Raw genomic sequence first — 14,415 nt, forward strand, 5'->3', positions numbered from 1 at the left:
ATATAAAAAAAAAAACATTTAAACATATAATAATTATACCAAAGAATAAAAAAAAAATTAACACATACATAAAATGAAAAAAAATTGACACATTTTTCCAGGAATATAACTTTTTTGTCTTGTATACTTATTATGTTTAAATCTCAACATAGAACAATTTTATCTTAAAATTATTTTAAAATTTAATAAATGTTAACCTAATTTTAACTTAAAAAATAAAAAAAATTACAACAAAATTAAAATTTAAAAAAAATTAACTTTTTTTAATTATTCCAAGAATATAATTATTTTCTTGTACTTATGTTTCAATCACAGAACTGTGTTATCTTAAAATCTAATAAATCTTAACCTAAAATTTTTATTCTTGTTGAAAAGTTCTTCTTGCTTTAATTTCGGCTAAAGTAATACGCATAGAGGATAGCTTCAACCAATCTTTGATACAATTTTCAATTTTGTTGACTGCAGCGTTTGGTTCAACGTTTCTGACAGTAGCTGTAAAAAATTTATAAATTATTATACATTATTATTTTATATATAATTATTAAACATAATAGTTTTATAATAACTGTACAATATCACACACACACACACACATATATGTATATGTACATATATTAATATGTACATATATTTATTATGTACATATATTTATGTGCATGCGTGCGTGCGTGCGTGCGTGCGTGCGTGCGTGCGTGTGTGTGTGTGTGTGTGTGTGTGTGTGTGTGTGCGTGCGTGCGTGCGTGCGTGTGTGTGTGCGTGTGTGTGTGTGTGTGTGTGTGTAATAATTAAACATATTTGCTAAATGTTATCAATGCTGGCTTCGAAGACAAAAGACAAACCTATGATTAAATCTTTCGCTTTTAAAACTTTGAAGGCTTTTTTAGGTACTCTTTCTGCCCAATTAAAGTTTTTAGCGTAATTATTTGTTATTATTTTTTTCAATGTTCTTCTTGTTATCTGTGCAATCGTTGTACCACCTGATATAGCTAAAATCTGTACCTTTAAAAGAATAATAACACATTAATATAATAAAAAAAATATGGATTAAAAAAAAGAAAGGAAAATAAACAGAATGCAAAAATATAAAAAGAGATTTAATGAGTTATATTTACCATGTATTCAAAATTTTGTTTTGTTTTTAAAAATCTTTCAATATTTTCCAAACTTTCATCAGTGTCAACTGGTATTTCAGGAACATCCTCCACATGGGGTATTCTCGATGGTCGAAAATGTGCTGTAAGTTGTTTGACCATTGGAAGAAGCAAGTTCATAGAAGTTTCTAAGTTCACTAATTTTGTTAGAACAACGTAAGAAAAATCTAAAAATAACATGCTATGTTAGAGAAATTTTTTCTTTTAAAAAATATATATATATATATATCTAATTATTTTGATGTTGATGTACATCATCATCAAAATAATTACGAAAAAGTGTAATCTTGAATTAGTTTTTTATTCCACAAGAGTAACTCTTAACTATAGAAATGTAAAAAATAAGATTTAAACACAAAAGTAATAGAATATAGAAAAGTTAAATAGTAAATAGTAAATGCTGAACTAAACAATATATAGAAAGCAGCATAATAAATAATAAGTCAAATGTTCAAAATAATAATTAATTAAAGCACAATTATTCTAAAAAGTAATTTTTATATAGATAGTGCAGATTATTCAGAATATTCTGTGCAGTATATTTCAAAAGCAAAATTATTATTAAGTTATACGTTTCTTATAAAAATTATTAATATGTTAGAGTAATAGTCTTGTACACAGAAAAGTTTATTAACATTTTACCTGATTTGTGAAATTCTGAACTGGTCAATGTAGTTCTGAATGTACTTTGCGGACTAATTGCTCTTTCATCTGAACTGGTCAATGTAGTTCTCAATGTTTTCTGCGGAGGACTAATTGCTCTTACTGAAGACGTTGAAAAACTAATTCCATTAGATATACGATATTTTCGCCGGACCGGCGTTTTGATCAACCTAACCTTTGTTATGATCTATGCACGAGAATTGATTAACTTTATAGTACACATTACTAGTATTTTTCTATCCTTTCACTACTAGTTTCACTTTTGCAATATTCACAAGTCGTTTGTATAATATTCACAATAAAAGTTTTCTTGTTTGAACAGCAAATATATGCAATAACTCTGCGATCATTCCAAATAAATGGAATATAACCTTAGTACTTTTTGTTAGTAAGACAATGGAAAGAGGAAGAGAAAGAGAGAAAGAGAGAGAGAGAGAATCACCCCGCTATTCATTCCGATATTCATAGTCCATTATTTTTATTTCAAGATCGTTTTAAGTATAATATCTTAAGATATGTTATTACGATTCTGTGATTGAATTACAACACATTATTATTAAGACTGTATACTTATTATTAAGACGGTCTTCAATATAAAATCGGACTATGAATATGAATATCTAAAATTAAAAATACATTAATTTTTTTAATTCAAAATTATATGTATATATATACACACACACACATATATATATATATATATAATTTTGAATTAAAACATTAATTTTTATTCTATTTAGGCCCGATATTGTACCAACATTATTTTGGATTTAAGTGCGACTTAAACATGTATCTATCTTTATTTTTCTTTCTAAATTAATAAAAACAGATATATATATATATATATATATATATATATATATATATATATATATATATATATTTAAGTCTCGTTTAAAGCCAAAATAATGTTGATGCAATCAGGCCTTATAGAAACGTAAAAAATACGTTTCTTAAACTATGGTTTTAAAAATGTTTCTGTTGAAACGTTTCTTATTGGTGTTTGACGTTTAAAAAATATTGGATACGTTTAGAAAACGTTTATAAAACGAACCTGTGCTACCTGGGAACCTTCCTCGAACGAGCCTTTCGGCTCTTGTGACGGACGAAAAAAAACGTCACGTCACAATATGTATATATATATATATATATATGTATATGTATATATATATATACCAATGGTAACCACAAACCAATGGTACCATCTTATGGCCCCTTCGAAACCCTACTACTTTTGTTCGAAACTTTTTTTCCATATATATATATATATACAGGGTGTCCCATTTTAATTCCTCCAGTGAAATATCTCGAAAAGTAAGTGTTGCTGGAAAAAAAGTTTCGAACAAAAGTAGTAGGGTTTCGAGGGGGCCATAAGATGGTACCATTGGTTTGACCTTGAATTTTCACTTGAAGATCATGTGAAGGTCACCTCGACTTTTTAAAATAGAACACCCTACATATTATTGGATATTCTTGTAGCTTATCTCGACAGCTTTCCAAAACACTATAATCAGATGTTTTGTTGTGAAGAATTTTTCGAGTTATAAGGCATCAAAGTTACAATATTTTGACATAAAATGGAAGATATCTCGTAAAATATTCATTTTTCGATTATCTTATCCTAATACTTTTATGTACAGAATAATGAGACGAATCAAGTGGTGTAATTAAAACACATAGTTATCTTTAAGAAAAAATCTGAATTTGCACCTAGCAGTTACACATTTTTACTTTAACATAATTATGTGTTTTAATTACGCCAATTGATTTGTCTCATTATTGTGTGCACAAAAGTATTAGGGTAAGATAATCGAGAAATGAATATTTTACGAGATATCTTGTATTTTATGTCAAAATATTGCAATTTTGAAGCCTTATAACTCGAAAAGTGTTTAATGAAAAAACATTTTATTATAGTATTTTGAAAGGTTTCGAGATAAGCTACAAGAATATGTAATAATATATAGGGTGTTCCATTTAAAAAAATTGAGGTAACCTTCACGTGGCCTTCAAATGACTCTTCAAGGTCAGACCAATGTACCATCTTATGGCCCTCTCGAAATCAAACAACTTTTGCCTGAAACATTTTTCTCTCCCGGGCTTGGTTTTCGAGATATTCGACTAGAAGAATGAAAACACCCTGAATATATATATATATATTGCACGAAACTCTAAAACCTGTGTATTATTAATTAATGTAGAAGTAGATAGTCCATATATCATATTTGAAACCTATTTAAAATCTGTTATATATCATACTGTCAATTATAATAATTCTGTAGCACATGGGGGCAACTGGTATATATTGGAACATGGTACATATTGGAACATTAGCATTATCTGCTATTTGAAAATAAATTTTTAAATTATACTAACAAAAGTAAATTTCTATTTTAACCCTTTATCCACTGAACATGTAATGATAGATAACAGAAGGCATGCTACTTTATAAAAAGACTAAAATCAATTTTATGATATGAAAGTGGAACATCTTTTTTTTATTTGCTTCCTAAAAAATTTTATACTATAATAAATAATTATATTAATTAGTATAATTATATTAATAATCAATTATATTTTGTAAAAGGCAGGTTATTTATATTGTTGATTTATCTTATCTATATATAACTTTTAATCTAAATAATCTTCTAATTTAAAATATGATAACACGATTTAAAACTATTATGATGGTACATGGAGAGATACCAACTAGAATATTTTGAAGCAGAAACTTATCATAGTTATCCAGATTATATAAATATTTTTTTGTACCAATAAATTAAAATACATTTAATATATAAATACGTTTTATATGGGAACTTATATTATGTTGTTATTTTTATGACTATTTAAACAATATTATTTTACTTTTTATTTTAAATAAAATAAATTTTTCATGTATTTTTTTAACAAGTTTTTAGTATTTTTATGTTCTCATGTTCAATGACGAATAAATATCTAGTCTCACTGGCTCACATTTGCTTACACAAGCAATTAACAATGACATTTTTATAGAAAAACGTAGAAAAAGTAATTTTATACAGAACAGAATTACAAAGAGTATAAAGAGAATACACAATATAATTATAAATGTCAGACGCGACTTTTCGAACCGAAATCAATTTTATTCACCCAGAAAAAAGTTGGCCATATATAGATTTTGTCATCTGATCATGTCTTACCAAGTATATACAGGGTGTCTCATAACTAATGAGCCAACACTCGTGAACGGATAGAGTACAGTGAACTGAACAAAAAAGTATTAGATCATTTTGCAATTTTCGCAATAATTATTAAAATATTAATTAAAAACGCTTAGCGAACAATATTATGCATATTTACAAGACATCCGGTAATAATCGCCCCACCTCTCTAGGGCAAATAGAGCAGGTCAAACTGAACATAAAAGTCCTGAGTAGTGTTATAGGGGGGATTCTAAGCCATGGGGCGCTGAGGGGGGTGCGGGGGACGGGGGTATTTGAGAGGGGCGAGGGGTCTGTTAGGGAAAGGGGGGGGGAAGGGTCCTACACACGTTCGAAAGTAGATGTTAGGGGGGGGGGGGTATTTTAGAAGTCATAAAACTGTTTTTTTTTTCTAGTTTTATGATCATTTTATGACCATTAGAATATTATGAAAAAAGAGATTTTAAGCGCCGACGTTCGGCAGCTTTGTACCCTCGCGGAAAATCTCCCATAAAAAAAAAAAAAAAACTGGAGCAAAAAAAATATCTTCCATAATTTTTAGGGAAAGAACTGCAACTTTTTTTTTTTCTCTTTTTTTTCCCTAATTTTTTATGATTATTTTATGACCATTAGAATATTATGAAAAAAGAGATTTTAAGCGCCGACGTTCGGCAGCTTTGTACCCTCGCGGAAAATCTCCCATAAAAAAAAAAAAAAAACTGGAGCAAAAAAAATATCTTCCATAATTTTTAGGGAAAGAACTGCAACTTTTTTTTTTTCTCTTTTTTTTTCCTAATTTTTTATGATTATTTTATGACCATTAGAATATTATGGAAAAAGAGATTTTAAGTGCCGACGTTCGGCAGCTTTGTATCCTCGCGGAAAATCTCCCATAAAAAAAAAAAACTGGAGCAAAAAAAATATCTTCCATAATTTTTAGGGAAAGAACTGCAACTTTTTTTTTTTCTCTTTTTTTTTTCCTAATTTTTTATGATTATTTTATGACCATTAGAATATTATGGAAAAAGAGATTTAAGTGCCGACGTTCGGCAGCTTTGTATCCTCGCGGAAAATCTCCCATAAAACTGGAGCGGATTTTAATCGCCGGGGGACATTTTAGAAGCCATAAAAGTCGTGGGAAAACAATAGAAATTTTGGCCGACGCTGCGACGAACATGTCGGAACGTTTTTATAGATGCAAAGCGTTGACGTTCGGTAGGATGTGTTAAGACAGCATTAGGCGAAATATAAGAAGAATGAGAGCCCCGTCAAACCATAGTACGATTTGAACGGGCATAGAGGAAGCTGTGAAAAAAAATTTGAGTGGTTACTGTCAGGCATTAGAATTGTTAGTGACAGTGAATAGTGAATAAATGGAAAATATTAATTTCGAAGCGATAATAGACGAGTCGTCAGACGAAGAGCATGCGTTGTCGGACGATAGTAATTATATTAGTGATTGCAGTAATACCGATTTTGACGACAACGTAGTAGAAAATGAACAACTCCGTGCGCAAAATCAACGTAAGATTTGCGCCATACACTTTTATTATTCAACGGGTGGTGCTCTAGCTCTCTGTGCTTCGTGTATGAACACCTTTCGAGATGACATCGGATTAATATACGAAATACGGAGACATAAAGTTACATCGCTCGATGAGGTGGATATGCGATGGTGCAGTAGCTGTCAAATTTTATTACATATAATAATGTCGCGTAATATGTGTTATGTTTGCACACAAAAATAGAGAGAGAGAAAAAAAAAATGGAAAACGTGCAGCAGAAAGAACGCGACTTGTTGGAGCGTTCCCACCAAGTCACCACATTGGGTGAATATTTTGGATGGCTGCAGCATTGCGAGGAGTTTATCGAAGAGCTTGAAGAACGCAGCCGTGTCAAGTGTCCGCGACTCTCAATCGAAAATAGACAATCTTTGGTGACAAGAATTGCGCGACTCGAGGGTGCAAAAACTCGATTGCAGAGACAGTTTATACCTAGTGGTGGTGATTATAGTAGTGAAAATAACAAAATGGAAAACGTGCAGCAGAAAGAACGCGACTTGTTGGAGCGTTCCCACCAAGTCACCACATTGGGTGAATATTTTGGATGGGTGCAGCATTGCGAGGAGTTTATCGAAGAGCTTGAAGAACGCAGCCGTGTCAAGTGTCCGCGACTCTCAATCGAAAATAGACAATCTTTGGTGACAAGAATTGCGCGACTCGAGGGTGCAAAAACTCGATTGCAGAGACAGTTTATACCTAGTGGTGGTGATTATAGTAGTGAAAATAACAAAATGGAAAACGTGCAGCAGAAAGAACGCGACTTGTTGGAGCGTTCCCACCAAGTCACCACATTGGGTGAATATTTTGGATGGGTGCAGCATTGCGAGGAGTTTATCGAAGAGCTTGAAGAACGCAGCCGTGTCAAGTGTCCGCGACTCTCAATCGAAAATAGACAATCTTTGGTGACAAGAATTGCGCGACTCGAGGGTGCAAAAACTCGATTGCAGAGACAGTTTATACCTAGTGGTGGTGATTATAGTAGTGAAAATAACAAAATGGAAAACGTGCAGCAGAAAGAACGCGACTTGTTGGAGCGTTCCCACCAAGTCACCACATTGGGTGAATATTTTGGATGGGTGCAGCATTGCGAGGAGTTTATCGAAGAGCTTGAAGAACGCAGCCGTGTCAAGCGTCCGCGACTCTCAATCGGAAATAGACAATCTTTGGTGACAAGAATTGCGCGACTCGAGGGTGCAAAAACTCGATTGCAGAGACAGTTTATACCTAGTGGTGGTGATTATAGTAGTGAAAATAACTCGGAGAGACTCATATGGCGAGAGATTGATACGGCGTTTGAGAGCCGCATCTTGACTGGTGCGGTTATAAATTATAATCACATCGAACCTCGTCAATTTTTGGAAGATGCGAGTGACATTGTGCTCGAGCACGTGCGAGACGTTATGCAAAAACATAACAGTGTGAAAGTGAATACAGTGTTTAACGGCGAGTTTGTGGCGGGCGATAAGCATGCCAATAAATCAATCAATACGAGAAACTGTGAACTCTTACATACATCCGATTTACGCGAGTGGTATGAGCGGCGAGTCGTCGAGCCAATCCTTGCATCGCTCGAAGAATTTCAGGAACGCGATAGCGGATGGGCATTATCGCGTATACTAAATTTGATTGTAAATATAAATAAATATAATCCTATGCGCGCCGGATGTTACGTGCAATTATCGCGAAAGATAATAGTGAAACGAGCAGTGGTTAACGTGCAATCTAAAGACAATGCATGTTTTGCGTGGGCGGTAGTGGCTGCTCTGTATCCAGCTGAAAGATACACACACCGACAATCATCGTACCCGCATTATACAACAGTACTAAATTTCCAAGATATTGAGTTCCCAGTCACTCTTAATCAAATTAAAAAATTTGAAATTTATAATGACATTTCAATCAACGTGTACAGTTTTGAAAACGAAAACATTGTCCCTATTCACCTTACGGAGCAAAAGAGAGACAAGCACGTCAACTTGCTCTACGTGCAAGATGCGCAAAATATCGGACATTTTGCATGGATCAAGAATCTATCTAGACTTGTTAGTATGCAACTCAGCAAACACAAGACTAAAAAATATATCTGCGATCGGTATGTATATTTAATAAAACTGTCTAAAAATATTTAAAACAAGGATATAAAAATTTTAACTTTTATTTTACAGATGCATGCACTATTTTCACTCGGTCGAGAAATTACAATCACATACAGTAGACTGTGGAAAGATGAACGACTGCGCTATCCGATTACCGAGCGATAAGGATAAGTGGCTCGCATTCACCAACTACAACAGGAAGGAGCGACTACCTTTCGTCGTGTACGCCGACCTGGAGTGCGTTTTGGTGAAAAAAGAAGAAAATTTTTATCAACATCATCAAGTATTTAGTATGGCTTATTATGTACATTGCTCGTAGGATAATTCGTTATCCGCGTATCATTCTCGTCGCGAAGCCAATTGCGTTGCATGGTTCACCGACGAACTTAAAAATTTGGCGCAACGTGTAGAAAATATTTTAACAACCAATGTCCCCATGGTAAATTTAACGCAAAATGAATGGAAAGAATTTCGAAGTGCGACTCAGTGTCATATATGTGAGAAACCATTCGTAGAAGATGATACGCGCGTACGCGATCATTGTCATTTGACCGGGCGGTACAGAGGTCCCGCGCATTCAAATTGCAATCTAAATTACAAAGAATCTTTTTGCATTCCAATAGTATTTCACAATTTATCTGGTTATGATTCTCACTTTATAATCGAGGAAATAGCCACAGCGTTCGAAGGGGGAATCGATTTACTTCCGATAACAAAAGAAAAATATATTTCATTTACAAAACATGTTAAAGGTACGAAAAACAAACCGGGAAATCACATTAAATTACGTTTCATAGATTCATATAAATTTCTCACAACAAGTCTCGACAAATTGGCGTCTTTTCTGAGCAAGGATAAACTCAAAATTTTACAATCGGAATATAAAAATTTATCCGCCGAAGATTTCAATTTATTAACAAGAAAAGGTGTCTTCCCGTACGAGTACATTGACTGCGTAGATAAATTGCAAGATGTGTGTTTACCATCACGAGAATCATTTTACAGTTCCTTGACAGGTAACACAGTATCTGAGAGCGATTACGCGCACGCTGAGATTGTGTGGAAGCGATTCTCCATTCGAACGCTAGGCGAATATAGCGATCTGTATTTAAAAATCGATGTTTTGTTATTAGCAGACATTTTTGAAAATTTCCGAGAGAGTTGTATCAAGAGTTATGGGCTCGACCCCGCGTATTACTATACTCTTCCCGGTTACACGTGGGACGCCATGTTAAAGTATACGAAAATTATATTTGAATTACTCACAAACATTGACATGGTTATGTTTATCGAACGAGGTATACGCGGTGGTCTGAGTCAATGTTCCAATAGGTACGCGCGTGCTAATAACAAGTACATGCAGTCGTATGACTTATCAAAACCATCAACGTACTTGATGTATTTCGATGTTAATAATTTATACGGATGGGCAATGTGTCAACCATTGCCCTACGCCGATTTTCAGTGGGTCGATAATGTTTCCAATTTTGATGTATCATCGATCGCGCTCGATTCGTCTACAGGCTACATCCTCGAAGTCGATCTCGAGTATCCGCAGCATCTTCACGATTCGCACACTGACCTACCGTTTTGTCCGACACACGACAAACCACCCGGCAAGCGCGAGGGCAAGCTTCTCGCAACCGTATACGATAAGAAGCGTTACGTGATACACTACCGCAACCTGCAGCAATGTTCACGTCACGGTCTTCGTGTTACAAAAATTCATCGTATATTACAATTCACTCAATCTCCGTGGCTCCGTACTTATATAGAACTCAACACAAAATTTAGAACACTGGCAAAAAATGATTTTGAAAAAAATTTGTACAAACTAATGAATAATGCAGTGTTTGGCAAAACGATGGAAAATGTGCGCAATCGCGTAGATGTTAAACTTTTAACAAAATGGGACGGAAGGTACGGCGCAGAGGCATTGATTGCAAAACCAAATTTTCATAGCAGAAGCATTTTTTCGGAAAATCTAATCGCTGTAGAATTACGTAAACTCGAGGTGAAATTCTACAAACCAATTTACGTAGGTATGTGTATTCTCGATATATCCAAGACATGTTTGTACGAATTTCACCACGATTATATGGTACCAATGTATCGGGAGAGATGCAAAGTCATGTACACTGATACGGATAGTCTTATATATCACATTGAGTGCGACGATGTGTACGAGAATATGAAACGCGACATCAGCAGATTTGATACGAGCGACTATGCGACAGACAATGCGTACGGTATACCGCTCGTGAATAAAAAGGTACCGGGTCTAATGAAGGATGAAAACAACGGTACCATAATGACTGAATTTGTCGGGCTTAGAGCAAAAATGTATGCGTTGCGCGTAAATGGTAAGAAGGATACGAAAAAGGTAAAAGGCGTCAAGAGTAACGTTGTTGCGAGAACGATAACGTTTGACGATTACACGCGGTGTTTGAACGAAGAGATTGAAATAACGCGTAGTCAATCGTGTATAAGATCAAAATTACACAAGGTATACACCATTCGCGAAACAAAAATTGCTCTAAGTCCGTACGACGACAAGCGGTATATCGTACCTACAACTATTGATACGTTACCGTGGGGACATTATAAGATATCTTTATAAAATATAAATGTGTGCGTGATTTTTTTTTTCTTGTATGTATATTTCATATTTTATATATTGTAATGACTATTGGAAAGGATGTATTAATAAAGATTTTGTATGTTTCCAATATTTCATATATTTTTTATATTGAATACATTGTATTTCTTATAAAATTAAATTACATGATCCTTATGTACCCAAGAATTGTGTGAGCTATCAAATCCCAACCATTTCACGTAAACCTCGTCACCCCTCCTGCGCAGTACTTTCTCCACGAGATACACATCTGGATAATTCGCGCGATGCAACTCGTGCTCGTAAAATGCTCCAGCGATAGATTTTTTGCGATAATCCTCGAGTAGATATGTTACGGGATTAGTATGTTGCACTTTAACAATCTTAAACACCTCGGTTGTCCAATTTGGTGTGTAACCCTTTTCGAAAAGTTTTTTGTATTTGCTAACGCGTACCAGGTCACCTACTTTAAACTTTGCAGGAGCAGCAATTTTTATACTGTTGTATACTGTATTTAAAAGTCTATCAGCGATCGTGGGAGTAACATCGATAGGTCTCATATTGATAGTGCGATGTTTTCGCGCGTTATATTCTGCAACGAGTCGGGATAGCGCGTCGATCCACTTGTAAGTTCCGTTCAGCGTAAACATCTTCCACATGTCGTTCTTCAGCGTGCGATTGAATCGCTCGACGACAGACGCCTTCAATACCGAATATGTGGAATAGTGATTAATGTTATGTTTCCGTATAAGCCGTTGCACATCGGTATTGTAAAATTCCTTCCCGTTATCAGTTTGTATGTTTTTCGGGCATCTCTTGCTATCTCGAATTATTTTGGCGATTGCATCAGCCGTCTCCCTTCCACCTTTACTCTTGAGTGGTGCAGCCCATGCATACTTGCTCAACACATCGATGACGGTGAGTATGTAGTGGTAACCTTTGTTGAAACGAGAATACGGACGCATCTCGACGATGTCGGCTTGCCACAGATCATCGTATCCCCGCACTATGACGTGTCTTCGGGGAAAATTTTTTCTCGCTGGCGCATGCAGTTCGTTCACCAACTGTCGTCTCTCCAAACTATGTTGATTCTTTGCTTTGTCAGTTTTTCTCGATGTCCGTTTGTTGTTCGCATTTTTTTCACTCATTTTCGTTTATCGCTTTTAATAGCCGTTCTTGACCTGTTCTGACCTGTTCTGACCTGTTCTGACCTGTTCTTGACCTGTTCTGACCTGTTCTTGACCTGTTCTGACCTGTTCTGACCTGTTCTTGACCTGTTCTTGGCCTGTTCTTGACCTGTTCTGACCTGTTCTTGGCCTGTTCTTGACCTGTTCTGACCTGTTCTTGACCTGTTCTTGACCTGTTCACCGCCGTCCTTCACCCATTCGAAAATCGTTCTTGACCCGTTCGCAGCCTTTTTCACAGTCGTTTTTGACTCGTTCGTAGCCGCTTCTGACCCGTTCGTAGCCTCGTTCACAGACGTCTTTTGACCGATCGTAGGAGTTCTTGAGTTGTTTGTAACCTTGAGTGTAGCCGTTAAGAACGTGTTCGTAGCCTCGTTCGCAGCCCTGCTTGAGATGCTGATAGCCTCGTTCGAAGCTGTTGCAGCTGCTGCTGGGTCGTTCACTGCCACTGCCACTGCCACTCATTGTAGTTTAGATAGCAGTTCGATAATTCTTCGTAGCTGTTCAATAATTGTTCGCAGCCGTTCTATAATCCTTCGTAGCTGTTCGATAACTGTTTGATAGCCGCTCCTAACCCGTTTACTGATGCTCATTTAGGTTGATAGCTGTTTCTGAGTTAGCGTTAGCCGGGCGTTGAAATTCGTTTAGCACAATCTGTATTGCTCGCACGTCCTTCTCAAGCGAAATCAGCTTCTCGTCTGATTCTTTCTGTTGATTCATTAATCTTTTAACGCAGGACTCCACGTACTGTTTGTTGACGGCATCGGTGTCAGCCTCTGGTTGCGCTACACGGCAAATCTTACGTGACCTTGCATCGAAGTCTGTAACGACGCGACACAAAGCGTTTTCGTGCACATAACTTTTTACCAATCTATCCCAAGAACCGTTTGTGCCGGTTGCATCATTTCTTGGATCGAATAATCCAAATTTGTTGATAGGCATTTTTTCTGATGCTTCGTAAAGTGTCACGCAACGCTGATCGACTGATTAGTTTTGTCGAGACACCATTTAATTTATAATAATTCCTGCTTCACGAAGTTCCTCGATGATCGACTGGATCTCGTTGTCGTGAGCGTTGTGACCAGCTTGGCGCGAAGCGTTGAGCAATCGTAGCCGATCCACTAGTTCGTTGGGATTGTCCCAGTACACGTAATCAATCATATTGTTGGTTAGCGTCATAGCGCGAGGCATAGATATCCCCCCTCCAGATTTTGTATTTTTCGATTCGAGCGACATCAACGGTGCAATTATATGTTTGTACTTGTACCCCCTGTTACCCTTCAAATGGCCCTGCGCATCATAATCGCGTCTATGCGCGTTCGTCACCAATAATATGCTCTTGTATTTTTCCAAATCGTCCCCCCTCGTGTAAAGTTCGTCATCAGGAATTCTCTTGAAGATCAACTCGTACAATCCTGGCGTTCCAATGTACCGCACGTCGTCTATGATAATAGAGTCATCTTTGTTGATGTTGAATTGTTTGTTGCCGAGTCGCAGTTCATTCTTTCTGTCAAAATAGACTCCATACACATGATCAATCTCGTGATTTTTGTCGCCACTAAACAAAGCGCCTATGTACTTTTGCCCAAGTGGCCCAAAGTACTCCTGCAACGTTTCTTGAACTTCCGGCGTTTGTAACTTGTTTCGAACAAACGATGATTCGAGCATGTTGCCCGAGGTTTCGAAAACATCTTCGTTTACGCTTGTTGGTGCGGTTAACGGCGTAGAGGCTATCGACGGTTCATACAGTAAAACGTCCGATCGTTTTCTTTTTTTCGGTGTCGCATCTTCCTCTTTCTCTTTCTCTACCTCCTCATCTTTAGCCTCTTCCTTCTCATCCTCCTTGTATCGCTTGATTTTAATCTTTGCGCTACTCTCCGACTTATTTTTCACCGCGAACGAGTTGTCGACAATCTTTTGCAGCGGCTCGATAATAGGTTTAAAATGGGTCTTGACCGCG

General features: G+C 36.0%; 2 protein-coding genes across 2 annotated transcripts; one reads left to right on the forward strand and one right to left on the reverse strand.

Moving 5' to 3' along the window:
- Positions 1 to 297: 297 nt before the first annotated feature.
- LOC140671080 (uncharacterized) lies at positions 298 to 2,220 on the reverse strand. The gene is made up of 4 exons (XM_072902132.1): positions 1,794 to 2,220; positions 1,113 to 1,318; positions 840 to 999; positions 298 to 492 (listed from the first exon to the last, which is right to left on the reverse strand). Exons 2-4 carry the CDS (start codon positions 1,269 to 1,271, stop codon positions 359 to 361), a joined length of 453 nt encoding a protein of 150 aa, XP_072758233.1. The 5' UTR covers positions 1,272 to 1,318; positions 1,794 to 2,220; the 3' UTR covers positions 298 to 358.
- A 4,540-nt stretch (positions 2,221 to 6,760) lies between these two features.
- Positions 6,761 to 13,213, forward strand: LOC140670843 (uncharacterized). The gene is made up of 3 exons (XM_072901628.1): positions 6,761 to 8,650; positions 8,724 to 8,891; positions 13,192 to 13,213. The coding sequence occupies exons 1-3, from the start codon at positions 6,762 to 6,764 to the stop codon at positions 13,211 to 13,213; spliced, it is 2,079 nt and encodes a 692-aa protein (XP_072757729.1). The 5' UTR covers position 6,761.
- Positions 13,214 to 14,415: the final 1,202 nt, after the last annotated feature.

Source organism: Anoplolepis gracilipes, chromosome 11 (assembly GCF_047496725.1).
Source record: "Anoplolepis gracilipes chromosome 11, ASM4749672v1, whole genome shotgun sequence".
In the NCBI taxonomy this organism is placed as follows: Eukaryota; Metazoa; Arthropoda; class Insecta; order Hymenoptera; family Formicidae; genus Anoplolepis; species Anoplolepis gracilipes.

Coding starts and splice junctions, on each gene's coding strand:
- LOC140671080 (XM_072902132.1), bottom strand. CDS start 1,271: ATGAACTTGCTTCTTCCAATGGTCAAACAACTTACAGCACATTTTCGA. Junction 1,000..1,112: donor AACAAAATTTTGAATACATG/GTAAATATAACT, acceptor ATTCTTTTAAAG/GTACAGATTTTAGCTATATC. Junction 493..839: donor AGCGAAAGATTTAATCATAG/GTTTGTCTTTTG, acceptor AATTTTTTACAG/CTACTGTCAGAAACGTTGAA.
- LOC140670843 (XM_072901628.1), top strand. CDS start 6,762: ATGGAAAACGTGCAGCAGAAAGAACGCGACTTGTTGGAGCGTTCCCAC. Junction 8,651..8,723: donor AAAAAATATATCTGCGATCG/GTATGTATATTT, acceptor TTTATTTTACAG/ATGCATGCACTATTTTCACT. Junction 8,892..13,191: donor GTCGTGTACGCCGACCTGGA/GTGCGTTTTGGT, acceptor CTTTTAACGCAG/GACTCCACGTACTGTTTGTT.